We start from the raw sequence: 16278 nt of genomic DNA, 5'->3' as shown, positions 1-16278 counted from the left end.
AATATCAGTGTAGGAAGCAACAAATATGAAGGTGTCTACAGTTCTTTGGCAGTATTATGAAGAAAGGTTATGGAACAGTAGGACTTCTTTATACTCTTGGTTTTACATTATTGACAGTCATGGAATGAACAGTATTGTAGTTCCGCTAAGTCAAGTTATTCCAAGGTAGACAGAACGGAAAGACTGATTTAATAACTAAGGCTCGGTTGGTAGAGCAGCCGTGCCAGCAACTTGAGGGTTCCTGGTTCGATCCCCACCTTCCACCATCCTAGTCATGTCAGTTGTGTCCTTGAGCAAGACACCTCACCCTTGCTCCTGGTTAGAGTCTTGCATGGGGGAATGTTGAAATAGAGTCAAAGCGCTATACAAGTATAACTCATTTACCAAAACAAGTAAGATATTGAGGCCAAGTTTGTTTTGGTTCTACATCATCAGCGTGTGAATGATTCACCAACATACTTTCATTAACTTGAACGTATCTTGATGAAGTTGCACAATTTGATTCAAAATTAGTATTGTTCGGCCCGATAGTCGTTTTTGTTTCTGCTGTCTAAAAGCACTTTCATTCCCCCCACCAGAACATTCAAACTACTTTGGGACGGATGAAAAGCTCGGTCCTGTGGCTGTGAGTGTCCGTCGGGAGAAATTGGAGGACACCAAAGACCTGAAAGACCAGTATCAGTACCGTCTGATCGTGAGAACCAGCGAGGTACGTGCACGCCCTCAGCTTTATGCTTTTGTCATTAAGGGTTGTATTCTGCACTTTTCCACTTCACTGTTGTGTTTCTAATACAATACTTCCAAGCTAATGCCATTTACTGTATAGTCCTATCCACACTGTCTAGTCCTATCCACACTGTAACATTGAAAGATTCACCAATGCTAAAATTTAGCTTACTTTGCTGCTATAGCACAAAGGTGTCAGGTTCAAACACCGATGACATCTATTAAACAGACAAGAAGCAAGGAATCATGCGGAGACAGAGTTCAATTTGGCTCAGTGAGGAGAGACGTTTTGGGCTGTACTCTAGTAACCGATCCAAACTACGCTCTAAAGTCCAGCCCATGTGCTCCTCTATTTATTTGGGAGGTCCTGGTTACATCACTGAGGCTGAGGGGGTAATCTCAGCAGCCCCAGTTAGACACAATATATGACTATTCATGAAATGCAAATGTGCTGACACTCGTGATATCGCCCTGTCTCTGCTCTGTCTGCGTCAAGAGACGATGTCCCCTTGCACAGATAGAAAAGTACAACTTTAGCACAATTGATAATAACTATAGCAACGGCCTTTAAGCATAGGAGTTGTGTAATAACTTATACATAATTATTTCTAACAGAGGGTCAGCAACCCGTGGCTCTCTTTCTCTCTCTCTTTAGTGTCGCCCTAGTAAAAAGGATGAAAAATGGAAAAAGATGGGGGAAAGTATTTTTTTTGTTTTAGTATGTTTTTTTGTTTGAGGACAAACTTGACACAAACCTTCCCAATTGTTAGAAAGCCCACTGTGGAATATGTTTGTGTGTATGCTTCACTGATGAGACTATTTGGTAAACATCCTTTTGTCCTACTATTTTCGGCGGTTCTTAAACTCCCCATAATGTGGACTGTGACGCAAAAGTTTGTTTACATGTAAAGTCTTCCACTCCGTTGTCTCATTTTGTCCACCAAACCTTTTATACTGTGCGTGAATGCACAAAGGTGCGCTTTGTTGATGTTATCGACTTGTTGGAGTTCTAATCAGGCATATCTGGTCACTGCATGACTACACGATGCTAACATGCTATTTAGGCTAGCTGTATGTACATATTGCATCATTATGCCACATTTGTAGCTATCTGGTCAGGATGCCACCCGAACGCCTCCCGAGGGAGGTGTTAAGGGCACGTCCGCGACCCAACCTCGGATAAACGGAAGAAGATGGATGGATGGATGGTATTGTGTTTACTTTAGTTACTCACTATGAAACATTTTTAGTTCTATAATCTCAAAGCATCAGATCGGGACTTGGAAACGCACGGCGCACCACCAATGAAATACATGCGACTCTTCATTCTTCCTCCATTGTTAGGGTCCTTGGCCCATGGCAAAGGACTCTAAAGTCCTTTGCCATGGGCCAAGGACCCTATTAAAACTGCTGTGTTTTATTATTATTCCGCACCTACGCGCTGTAATTTGACCCCCTTAACATGCTTCAAAACTCACCAAATTTGACACACACGTCGGTATAGCAAACCTTCCCAACATATTAAGCAACCAATCCCCCAAAATGAAAATTGCGCTCTAGCGCCCCCTAGGAAAAAATTACAGACAAAACTGCATGTAACTTCTGTTAGGAATGTCATAGCGACATAAAACAAAAACTCCTATGTAGGTCTGACTTAGACCCAATGTTCATACACTCACTTCTTTCAGCAAAAATCTACAGGAAGTTGGCAAAAACCCCTTCAAAAATAAAATTTTCGCAAAAAATTCAATTTTTGCCTCTTTGGTCACTAGTCAATTTGACCCCTTTAAAATGCTTCAAAAGTCACCAAACTTGGCGCACACATAAGGACTGGCGAATATTGCGATCTAATGAAAAAAACAAACCCCAAAACTCAAAATTGCGCTCTAGCGCTATTTTTGAATAAAACACTGAAAAAACTGCTCTTAGGAAGAAAACACAGACAAAACTGCTTGTAACTTCCGGTAAGAATGTCGGAGAGACATATAACAAAAACCTCTATGTAGGTCTCGCTTAGACCTACATTTCATAGATTGACAACCCCCAACAAAAATCAACAGGAAGTTTGCAATCCCCCCTTCAAAACAAAAGTTTTGTAAAAACCGGTCACCTTTCTTCAAACATTATCTCCTCTGAGTGCGTTTGTTGTTTTGGCTTCAAACTCGCACAGGAGAGAGATTGAACCCTTCTGATTAAAAGTATAGAACAGAGTTTTGATAAGTTCTCAGGTTTTGATTTTACGCGCCTTCAAAGAACCCCTGTGCAAAGTCTCCTAAAAAATGTCATTTTTGCCTCTTTGAGCTGTTATTTGACCCCCTTAAAATGCTTCTAAACTCACCAAACTTGACACACACATCAGGTCTGGCAAAAATTGCGATCTGATGAAAAAAACCTAACCTCAAAACTCAAAATTGCGCTCTACCGCACCCCTAGGAATACAACACGGACAAACAGGGGACGGCGTGGCGCAGTGGTAGAGTGGCCGTGCGCAACCAGAGGGTCCCTGGTTCAATCCCTACCTAGTACCAACCTCGTCACGTCCGCTGAGTCCTGAGCAAGACACTTCACCCTTGCTCCTGATGGGTGCTGGTTAGCGCCTTGCATGGCAGCTCCCTCCATCAGTGTGTGAATGTGTGTGTGAATGGGTAAATGTGGAAGTAGTGTCAAAGCGCTTTGAATACCTTGAAGGTAGAAAAGCGCTATACAAGTACAACCCATTTAAACTGCTCCTAGGAAGAAAACACAGACAAACTGCTTGTAACTTCCGGTAGGAATGTCAGAGAGACATGAAACAAAAAACACTATGTAGGTCTCACTTAGACCTACATTTTAATAATTAACATACTTTAGCAAAAATCAACAGGAAGTTTGATATTTTCACTTCAATACAACAACTGCATTACTTTCACAATGCATTAGAGTCTCAAAATAGTGGCTCCAAGGCGTCTTCTAATGCTTATCCGGCCGTGGGTCTCGGGGGCAGCAGCCAAAGGCGGACCTGACCAACGCTGCTTGCAGCTTTAATTTTTATTTGTTTCTGTGTCTCCGTCACTGTGTCAAGGTCAATGCGGCGTGGAAGCCACTGTTGTGCGATACTGTTATGAAATGGGGAACTGTCTCTGCTGAGTGATAATGCAGCGTTACGTTAAATTGTTATGCAAAGGTTGTCTGTCCGTGGTCCTATCAAAGGATGGCAGCAGCAAATGCAAAGAGTGCAGGGTTATTATGTTGATGGGACTACCTAATGGTCACTTCTGTTGGCATAGTGGTTTTCTTTGGTCATATTGCATCTATAAACCACCTGTCCGTTCTCTTTCACAGTCACTCCAACAAGCAGCGGGTGTTGACTTTGCAGCCGCTGCTGCGTTGTTTTTAGCCGGATTACGTGGTGCCGGGCCTCATCACCTTAGCGCCGCCGCAACAATGGTGCCGCTTCCCCGTCTAAGTACACAGCTCCTGTGACAGGGCTCTTGTTCCCACACACACCGGAGGGGGGAAGAAAAAGACAGACTTTATTCTCTCTGACTGGAAGCACAGCTGGTCTGGAATATGCATCCACTTTTAGTCATCTTATTCACAGTGCAGCAGCGCTGACGCAGCAAGGTGGGCGAACCTCCTCTTTTGCTCCCCACCTTTTTATAGTCTCTCACGCTGCTGCAGGAGCAGCTCGATTTCCCTCAAAGCCCGTCGCCGAGTGGAATATTAATTGCCAATACAGCTGGACATACTGTATTAAAAAACATCCCCGCAGAGTAATGCTGCATATGTGTGTGTGTGTGTGTGTGTGTGCGACTTGAAGGAAGAATGCAGCTTCCATCCAGCAGTTGTCAGGCTGTATGTCATCTGATAGACCCACTAGTCGTCCATCTGATAGACCCGCTAGTAAACCATCTGATAGACCCACTAGTCATCCATCTGTTAGACCCACTAGTAAACCATCTGATAGACCCACTAGTCATCCATCTGTTAGACCCACTAGTAAACCATCTGATAGACCCACTAGTTGTCCATCTGATAGACCCACTAGTCATCCATCTGTTAGACCCACTAGTAAACCATCTGATAGACCCACTAGTCATCCATCTGATAGACCCACTAGTCATCCATCTGATAGACCCACTAGTAAACCATCTGATAGACCCACTAGTCATCCATCTGATAGACCCACTAGTCATCCATCTGATAGACCCACTAGTCATCCATCTGTTAGACCCACTAGTAAACCATCTGATAGACCCACTAGTCATCCATCTGTTAGACCCACTAGTCATCCATCTGTTAGACCCACTAGTCATCCATCTGTTAGACCCACTAGTCATCCATCTGTTAGACCCACTAGTAAACCATCTGATAGACCCACTAGTCATCCATCTGATAGACCCACTAGTCATCCATCTGATAGACCCACTAGTAAACCATCTGATAGACCCACTAGTTGTCCATCTGATAGACCCACTAGTAAACCATCTGATAGACCCACTAGTCATCCATCTGATAGACCCACTAGTCCTCCATCTGATAGACCCACTAGTCATCCATCTGATAGACCCACTAGTAAACCATCTGATAGACCCACTAGTCATCCATCTGATAGACCCACTAGTCATCCATCTGTTAGACCCACTAGTAAACCATCTGATAGACCCACTAGTAAACCATCTGATAGACCCACTAGTCATCCATCTGTTAGACCCACTAGTCCTCCATCTGATAGACCCACTAGTCCTCCATCTGATAGACCCACTAGTCCTCCATCTGATAGACCCACTAGTCATCCATCTGATAGACCCACTAGTCATCCATCTGATAGACCCACTAGTCCTCCATCTGATAGACCCACTAGTAAACCATCTGTTAGACCCACTAGTCATCCATCTGTTAGACCCACTAGTCATCCATCTGATAGACCCACTAGTCATCCATCTGATAGACCCACTAGTCATCCTTCTGATAGACCCACTAGTCATCCATCTGATAGACCCACTAGTAAACCATCTGATAGACCCACTAGTCATCCATCTGATAGACCCACTAGTCATCCATCTGATAGACCCACTAGTCCTCCATCTGATAGACCCACTAGTAAACCATCTGATAGACCCACTAGTCATCCATCTGTTAGACCCACTAGTCCTCCATCTGATAGACCCACTAGTCCTCCATCTGATAGACCCACTAGTCCTCCATCTGATAGACCCACTAGTCATCCATCTGATAGACCCACTAGTCCTCCATCTGATAGACCCACTAGTCATCCATCTGATAGACCCACTAGTCCTCCATCTGATAGACCCACTAGTAAACCATCTGTTAGACCCACTAGTCATCCATCTGTTAGACCCACTAGTCATCCATCTGATAGACCCACTAGTCATCCATCTGATAGACCCACTAGTCATCCTTCTGATAGACCCACTAGTCATCCATCTGATAGACCCACTAGTAAACCATCTGATAGACCCACTAGTCATCCATCTGATAGACCCACTAGTCATCCATCTGATAGACCCACTAGTCATCCATCTGTTAGACCCACTAGTAAACCATCTGATAGACCCACTAGTAAACCATCTGATAGACCCACTAGTTGTCCATCTGATAGACCCACTCGTAAACCATCTGATAGACCCACTAGTTGTCCATCTGATAGACCCACTAGTCATCCATCTGATAGACCCACTAGTCATCCATCTGATAGACCCACTAGTATACCATCTGATAGACCCACTAGTTGTCCATCTGATGGACCCACTAGTAAACCATCTGATAGACCCACTAGTCATCCATCTGATAGACCCACTAGTCCTCCATCTGATAGACCCACTAGTCATCCATCTGATAGACCCACTAGTAAACCATCTGATAGAACCACTAGTCATCCATCTGATAGACCCACTAGTCATCCATCTGTTAGACCCACTAGTAAACCATCTGATAGACCCACTAGTAAACCATCTGATAGACCCACTAGTCATCCATCTGTTAGACCCACTAGTCCTCCATCTGATAGACCCACTAGTCCTCCATCTGATAGACCCACTAGTCCTCCATCTGATAGACCCACTAGTCATCCATCTGATAGACCCACTAGTCCTCCATCTGATAGACCCACTAGTCATCCATCTGATAGACCCACTAGTCCTCCATCTGATAGACCCACTAGTAAACCATCTGTTAGACCCACTAGTCATCCATCTGTTAGACCCACTAGTCATCCATCTGATAGACCCACTAGTCATCCATCTGATAGACCCACTAGTCCTCCATCTGATAGACCCACTAGTAAACCATCTGATAGACCCACTAGTCATCCATCTGATAGACCCACTAGTCATCCATCTGATAGACCCACTAGTCATCCATCTGTTAGACCCACTAGTAAACCATCTGATAGACCCACTAGTAAACCATCTGATAGACCCACTAGTTGTCCATTTGATAGACCCACTAGTAAACCATCTGATAGACCCACTAGTTGTCCATCTGATAGACCCACTAGTCATCCATCTGATAGACCCACTAGTCATCCATCTGATAGACCCTCTAGTAAACCATCTGATAGACCCACTAGTCATCCATCTGATAGACCCACTACTCATCCATCTGATAGACCCACTAGTCATCCATCTGATAGACCCACTAGTCATCCATCTGATAGACCCACTAGTCATCCATCTGATAGACCCACTAGTCATCCATCTGATAGACCCACTAGTAAACCATCTGATAGATCCACTAGTCATCCATCTGATAGACCCGCTAGTCATCCATCTGATAGACCCACTAGTCATCCATCTGTTAGACGCACTAGTAAACCATCTGATAGACCCACTAGTCATCCATCTGTTAGACCCACTAGTAAACCATCTGATAGACCCACTAGTCATCCATCTGATACACCCACTAGTCATCCATCTGATAGACCCTCTAGTAAACCATCTGATAGACCCATTAGTCATCCATCTGATAGACCCTCTAGTAAACCATCTGATAGACCCTCTAGTAAACCATCTGATAGACCCACTAGGCATCCATCTGACAGACCCACTAATCATCCATCTGATAGACCCACTAGTCATCCATCTGATGGACCCACTAGTCAACCATCTGATAGACCCACTAGTCAACCATCTGATAGACCCACTACTCATCCATCTGATAGACCCACTAGTCATCCATCTGTTAGACCCACTAGTCATCCATCTGATAGACCCACTAGTCGTCCATCTGATAGACCCACTAGTCGTCCATCTGATAGACCCACTAGTCGTCCATCTGATAGACCCACTAGTCGTCCATCTGATAGACCCACTAGTCATCCATCTGATAGACCCACTAGTCATCCATCTGATAGACCCACTAGTCATCCTTCTGATAGACCCACTAGTCATCCATCTGATAGACCCACTAGTAAACCATCTGATAGACCCACTAGTCATCCATCTGATAGACCCACTAGTCATCCATCTGATAGACCCACTAGTCATCCATCTGTTAGACCCACTAGTAAACCATCTGATAGACCCACTAGTAAACCATCTGATAGACCCACTAGTTGTCCATCTGATAGACCCACTAGTAAACCATCTGATAGACCCACTAGTTGTCCATCTGATAGACCCACTAGTCATCCATCTGATAGACCCACTAGTCATCCATCTGATAGACCCACTAGTCATCCATCTGATAGACCCTCTAGTAAACCATCTGATAGACCCACTAGTCATCCATCTGATAGACCCACTAGTCATCCATCTGATAGACCCACTAGTCATCCATCTGATAGACCCACTAGTCATCCATCTGATAGACCCACTAGTCATCCATCTGATAGACCCACTAGTAAACCATCTGATAGACCCACTAGTCATCCATCTGATAGACCCGCTAGTCATCCATCTGATAGACCCACTAGTCATCCATCTGTTAGACCCACTAGTCATCCATCTGTTAGACGCACTAGTAAACCATCTGATAGACCCACTAGTCATCCATCTGTTAGACCCACTAGTAAACCATCTGATAGACCCACTAGTCATCCATCTGATACACCCACTAGTCATCCATCTGATAGACCCTCTAGTAAACCATCTGATAGACCCATTAGTCATCCATCTGATAGACCCTCTAGTAAACCATCTGATAGACCCTCTAGTAAACCATCTGTTAGACCCACTAGTCATCCATCTGATAGACCCACTAGTCATCCATCTGATAGACCCACTAGTCATCCATCTGATAGACCCACTAGTCATCCATCTGATAGACCCACTAGTCATCCATCTGATAGACCCACTAGTCATCCACCTGATAGACCCACTAGTCATCCATCTGATAGACCCAAAAGTCATCCATCTGATAGACCCACTATTCAATCTGATAGACCCACTAATCATCCATCTGATAGACCCACTTGTCATCCATCTGATAGACCCACTAGTCATCCATCTGATAGACCCACTAGTCATCCATCTGATAGACCCACTAGTCATCCATCTGATAGACCCACTAGTCATCCATCTGATAGACCCACTATTCAATCTGATAGACCCACTAATCATCCATCTGATAGACCCAAAAGTCATCCATCTGATAGACCCACTTGTCATCCATCTGATAGACCCACTAGTCATCCATCTGATAGACCCACTAGTCATCCATCTGATAGACCCACTAGTCATCCATCTGATAGACCCACTTGTCATCCATCTGATAGACCCACTAGTCATCCATCTGATAGACCCACTTGTCATCCATCTGAGAGACCCACTAGTCATCCATCTGATGGACCCACTTGTCATCCATCCGTTTAGCTTCACCAACACAACGCTGCAGCTGCCCTTCACATACAACGGACAGGGGTCAATGGTGCAATTTCTCATTTCAACAACTTCGTTTTCTTAGTGTTCTCGTGCTCTGGATGTTGTTGATAAATGGCTTTCGCTTTGCATAATAGAGCTTTAACTTGCACTTACAGATGTAGCGACCAACTGTATTTAGTGACGGTGGTTTTCTGAAGTGTTCCTGAGCCCATGTGGTGATATCCCTTAGAGATTGATGCCGGTTTTTGATACAGTGCCGTCTGAGGGATGGAAGGTCACGGTCATTCAATGTTGGTTTCCGGCCATGCCGCTTACGTGGAGTGATTTCTCCAGATTCTCTGAACCTTTTGATGATATTATGGAGCGTAGATGTTGAAATCCCTAAATTTCTTACAATTGCACTTTGAGAAAGGTTGTTCTTAAACTGTTTGACTATTTGCTCACGCAGTTGTGGACAAAGGGGTGTACCTCGCCCCATCCTTTCTTGTGAAAGACTGAGCATTTTTTGGGAAGCTGTTTTTATAGCCAATCATGGCACCCACCTGTTCCCAATTAGCCTGGACACCTGTGGGATGTCCCAAATAAGTGTTTGATGAGCATTCCTCAACTTTATCAGTATTTATTGCCACCTTTCCCAACTTCTTTGTGACGTGTTGCTGGCATCAAATTCTAAAGTTAATGATTATTTGCACAAAAAAACATCAAATATGTTGTCTTTGTAGCATATTCAACTGGCTTGAAAATGATTAGCAAATCATTGTATTCTGTTTATATTTACATCTAACACAATTTCCCAACTCATATGGAAACGGGGTTCGTAAAATAAAAAGAGAGAACATATTTAAAAAGTAACTTATCTTTCATTCTCAAATATACTTCATCATTTTTTTCCTCCACTTTGTCTTTTCAGTGCACATTTTCCTCAATTTTCTGCAACATTCCTGAGTCTGCAGGCCACCATTTTAATGTCCCCGTGTACTCCACTACTTTTAACTCCTTTCCTGCATTTTTTCTGTCTGTGTGAAAAGAAAAGCATGACAACATTGTTGTTTCCTTCCTGTGTTGCACAGCTAGTGACTCTCCGAGGCTCCATCCTGGAGGACGGGGTGTCGTCGACGGGGAGACACGGCACGGTGCGTGGCCTGCCCCTAAAGGAGGTCCTGGAGCAGGTGGTCCCTGAACTCACCGTGTCCTGCTTGCGACTTGCCCTCGGCGTGCCCAAGGTCACCGAGCAGCTCCTCAAACTGGACGAGCAAGGGGTGAGTGCAAGGGAAAATACTCCACATTTACTGAGATCCAAACACCACACGGTAAAAAGCAGGTGCAATGTATAAAATAGCGTGTGATATTAGTGGGCGTGTTGCTTGCGATTTATTATCATTGCGCCTTTTTTAAATGAGGATTTTTTTTGTGTACCGTATATTCCCGACCATATGGCGCACTGGATTATAAGGCGCACTGCCGATGAATGGCTATTTTTGATCTTTCTTCATATATAAGACGCACTGGATTATAAGGCGCACTGCCGATGAATGGCTATCTTTGATCCTTTTTCATATATAAGGTGCACTGGATTATAAGGCGCACTGCCGATTAAAGGCTATTTTGATCTTTTTTCATATATAAGGCGCACTGGATTATAAGGCGCACCGCCGATAAATGGCTATTTTTGATCTTTTTTCATATATAAAGCGCACCGGATTATAAGGCGCACTGCCGAAGAATGGTTATTTTTGATCCTTTTTCATATATAAGGCGCACTGGATTATAAGGCGCACTGCCGATGAATGGCTATTTTTTGATCTTTTTTCATATATAAGGCGCACTGGATTATAAGGCGCACCGCCGATAAATGGCTATTTTTGATCTTTTTTCATATATAAAGCGCACCGGATTATAAGGCGCACTGCCGAAGAATGGTTATTTTTTATCCTTTTTCATATATAAGGCGCACTGGATTATAAGGCGCACTGCCGATGAATGGCTATTTTTTATCTTTTTTCATATATAAGGCGCACTGGATTATAAGGCGCACTGCCGATGAATGGCTATCTTTGATCCTTTTTCATATATAAGGCGCACTGGATCATAAGGCGCACTGCCATTAAAGGCTATTTTGATCTTTTTTCATATATAAGGCGCACTGGATTATAAGGCGCACAACCGATGAATGGCTATTTTTTGATCTTTTTTCATATATAAGGCGCACTGGATTATAAGGCGCACCGCCGAAGAATGGTTATTTTTGATCATTTTTCATATATAAGGCGCACTGGATTATAAGGCGCACTGCCGATGAATGGCTATTTTCTGATCTTTTTTCATATATAAGGCGCACTGCCGATGAATGGCTATTTTTGATCTTTGTTCATATATAAGGCGCACTGGATTATAAGGGGCATTAATTCCTCTTAAGGCCCAAGCTGTTTGTTTACATCAGGGGTGTCCAAAGTGCGGCCCGGGGGCCATTTGCGGCCCACAAATACATTTTTTAACGGCCCCACGGCACTTTTTAAAAATACGATTGAAAAATTTTACAACGGAAAAAGTGATATAAAAGAGCAAACGGGTGAAATGTAACAAGAAAATGTTGCAATGTTGACTCTAATAACACAAAGCTGCCATGCAGGCTGTTTTTTTCTTTAAAAAATAATAATGAATCAAAATAAATGTCATTATGAATTATTGACCTATTCAAGGCTCCAATTACATCACGTAAAATTTTCCACTTTGCGATATTTTTGGGGGAAAATGTTGCATATTTTGTGTTTGCTGTATAAAAAACTGAGCTGTTTTTTTTTTTTAACGAAGGGCCAAAAATGAACAAACAAAAAACATAAACAACAATAAAACTTATAATTGACGGATAGATCTGAAGTTGATCTCGAGATTATTGTGTTAAAAAAAAAAACAGTAAAAAAAAAAATGTATAATTTATTTTCCAACACTTTAATAAGTAGGACCCTTTTGGATCCCCAATCATTTTAGTGTGATTTTCTTTTTAAGTGTCATTGCTCAAAAAAATAATAATTTATCAAAATCAATGGTGTTATGAGTTATTGACCTTTTTGATGCTCCAATTATCATATAATCTCAAATGTTCCGCTTGAAAAAATTATTAAATGAAAATATTGAATATTTTGTGATTTTTCTATTAAAAAAAAAAAAATTGTGACAAAAATAGCATACAAATTAAATCTTTAAAATCATTATATTGACAGATGGACTCAATGTTGATCTAGAGATTTAAAACGTGAATAATAAAAATAATAATACTGGATAATGACACATTTTTAATATTTTTTTGACCAAAACCCTTTGGGGTCCCCGAGATCAAGCTTGAGTGGAGGCCAAAATATATGTTTTTTTATACATATATTGTATTGGTTTTTAAAATAAAAAATATCAAAATGGCCCCCGCTTGCTTTGAATTTTCAGTGTGCGACCCTCAGTGGAAAAAGTTTGGACACCCCTGGTTTACATTCTATTTTTATTTCTCTTTGCTATTTGGGCATATTGGACCCTAATATAATAAAAACTAACAGTCATCTTTTGATATGATGTACTTAGTCCATAAGTACACAAACGTGTACTTCATGTTTAGTGACATGCTAATTCTTATTTTTACACTTTTTTTTTCCAAATTCCATTGTATGTCATAGTCTTCTGACACCACCAGATGGCAGTATAAGTGTCCACATAAGTGGCCTTGAGACCCCAATTCAGTAGTGTACACACTTTTGGAAATAAGAGCTAAAAGATGCTGTCCACGCATGTGGCCACTAAGCCTTTAGAGCAGGGGTGTCAAACTCAAATACAGAATGGGCCAAAGTTTAAAACTGAACAAAGCCGCGAGCCAAGGTTGAACAAATTAACCTTTTAATCGGGACCCCAAAAAGTTTTGCATTGAATATTGAACAAGCAAGGCTTACTAAGTATTTCCTTGAGTTGCCGCCGGGGCGCTAATTAATTTAAAACCTCTTCTCACTCCTGCGCTTACCAGAGGCATGCAGTAAAAGTAAGCATGCACTAATTATTTTAAAACCTCTTGTCACTCCGGCACTTACCAGAGGCATGCAGTGAAAAATTGAGTGTGGTGTAAGAATACCATCATGAAAAGCACATTTAATAAAAAAAACGTTATTATGGTCTTACCTTTACTTATAAATGAAGTCCTGCCCTCTTCCTTATCTTTCTTCAGTTTTAAAACTCTCTGTCTCGATGGAGTTCTTGTTTTATTACCTCCTGCTTCGATTGAAAGTCCAGTTTAGAAAACTGCTATCAGAAGGTCCATCATATTATAGCTCACCCAAGTCGTGCTAAAACATCTTGTTCCAGCACTGTTCCCAGCTATAAGTCGTCTGTTTACATCGCATAATTCCACAGTATTCTGGACATCTGTGTTGCTGAATCTTTTTGCAATTTGTTCAATGAATAATGGAGGCGTCAAAGAAGAAAGCTGTAGGTGGGAAGCGATCTATTGCGACCGCCTTTAGCAACACAAACACAGCCGGTGTTTCATTGTTTACATTCCCGAAAGATGACAGTCAAGCTTTACTATGGAACAGAGCGGTCAAGGGGACACGGTTGGATTGAACCACACACACAAAGTACAGTTTATTATGCAACGATCATTTCGAAAGATCGTGTTTCGAAGAGGGTCCCTTGCGAAGGGCAGAGATGGGCATCGCCACCACCCGTCGACTGGTGCTGAAGAAAGGTGCGGGGCCGACCTTCAGGTTGTACTGGTACGACCATATAATCTCACTAAAACACTAGTAACACAATAAGCAGATAAGGAATTTTCCAGAATTATCCTAGTAAATGTGTCTAATAAAATCTGAATCGATCCCACTCCCCTCTAGTCTTTTTTTTTTTGTAGTCCTTCACTCTCACTTTCCTCATCCACAAATCTTTCATCCTCGCTCAAATTAATGGGGGAAATCGTCGCTTTCTCGGTCCGAATCGCTCTCGCTGCTGGTGGCCATGATTGTAAACAATGTTCAGATGTGAGGAGCTCCACAACCCGTGACGTCACGCGCACATCGTCTGCTACTTCCGGTACAGGCAAGGCTTTTTTATTAGCGACCAAAAGTTGCCAACTTTATCGTGGATGTTCTCTACTAAATCCTTTCAGCAAAAATATGGCAATATGGCGAAATGATGAAGTATGACACATAGAATGGACCTGCCATCCCAGTTTAAATAAGAACATCTCATTTCAGTAGGCCTTTAAAAAAATACCAAAGGACACCGAAACACATAATTTCACTTTATTTTAATCAGCCCCTTTAGTCCTCTAAGAGTTCTAAAAAAATATATAAAATAATGTTGCTGAATTTTTCTTTCTCACTGCCCAAAATATTGACACGTAGGACGGAGGATTGTTGTCCTGCAGCCGTCCTCCTGACACCTGCTAAATAACACAAAAAATGACTCCCAAAAAAGGTGGTGAGGGTTAATAAATAAATCATTTTGGTTGCTGAATAATTATATTGGCATCTGGACCTCCCAGTTTTGTGAGCATTTGGATATCCAGCATATATTTTGCTTATTTGTAGACACAAAATGGATTGCACGCCTTATTCTGCCGAGTTAACAAGACACTTTAGTAGATCACCTTTGGGTGTGCTTTCAGGACTCAACGTCTTTTAGCAAACTTTTAGTAAATCAGGCTCTAAATGCTTAAACTTTCTGGGTTGAATGCCGACAGGTAGCAAACAAAACAAGACTTATTATCTGCTTAGTTTGTCTGAAAGCTTTATAACTCAAAGTGCAAAGTACAATACTGGGCTGAAGTGAAAGGCTGGCCAGCGCTTAAGTGTACATACAATAAAAGCTTAATGTTTAGCCATTTTATCTCACCTTTTCTATCATAGTAAATGAAGAGCAAGGCTTTATGTTTGCAGTCCCTCCTTTATTTATTCACTGTGATAAACTTAACAGCCTCTCCACAGGGTACCGTATTTTCCGGACTATAAGCTAAGCTAAGCTAAACGCTAGCATGCTAACGTTTAGCGTCGGTTGAGTTGGGCGGGGTTTGGTGCTAGCGGGGGTGTATAATGTAGCCAAGAAGAGTTAGGGATGCATGGGATTCTTGGTATTTGTTCTGTTTATGCCTAGAATTTTCACCGGGTCAAACTCGTCACGTCACGAGTGACACTTCACCTGTCATCATTTTCAAAATGGAGGACGCTGATTGCAATCATTTGAAATCGCATAAAGGGAAGAAGATTAAGAGCTATTCAGTAGGATTTAAGATCCAAGCTATTGAATATGCTAAAAAGAACAGTAAGCAGCTATGTTTTTTTAATATACCGTAGCTGCGTGTGTCAAATATGAGTCATTAAATGACTCCCGCCTCCTGGTGGTAGAGGGCGCCAGTGATCCTTCTTGCGACTACTCGGCTGCAGAAGAAGTGACAACAAGCAGCAAGAGTGAGCAGCGATCCTTTATTTTTGATTTTTTTAACATGGAGGATTACATATTTAAAATAAAATAGTTTTCTAAACTGGACTTTCAATGGAAGCAGGAGGTAATAAAGGAAGATCTCCATCGAGACAGAGAGACTTTTAAAACTGAAGAAAGATAAGGAAGACTTCTATAAACAAGTTATCGATGCTTTTGATCAGAAGGAGCTGCGCATGGACTTCATTTATAAGTAAAGGTAAGACCATAATAACGTTTTATTTTATTAAATGTGCTTTTCATGATGGTATCCTTACATCAT

General features: G+C 42.1%; 1 protein-coding gene across 5 annotated transcripts in view; it reads left to right on the top strand.

Annotated features, from left to right (window-relative positions):
• The window catches only part of sipa1l3 (signal-induced proliferation-associated 1 like 3), a 213458-nt gene that overhangs the window by 139479 nt on the left and 57701 nt on the right, over positions 1-16278 (top strand). For all 5 annotated transcript variants that reach the window (XM_061878158.1, XM_061878159.1, XM_061878161.1 and 2 more), the window contains 2 exons: positions 579-709; positions 10619-10807. In XM_061878158.1, coding sequence (XP_061734142.1) covers positions 579-709; positions 10619-10807 — 320 coding nt within the window. The remainder of the gene's footprint in view (positions 1-578; positions 710-10618; positions 10808-16278) is intronic.

Source organism: Nerophis ophidion, linkage group LG18 (assembly GCF_033978795.1).
Source record: "Nerophis ophidion isolate RoL-2023_Sa linkage group LG18, RoL_Noph_v1.0, whole genome shotgun sequence".
NCBI lineage: Eukaryota > Metazoa > Chordata > Actinopteri > Syngnathiformes > Syngnathidae > Nerophis > Nerophis ophidion.
This window is presented reverse-complemented; position numbering and strand designations above follow the sequence as displayed.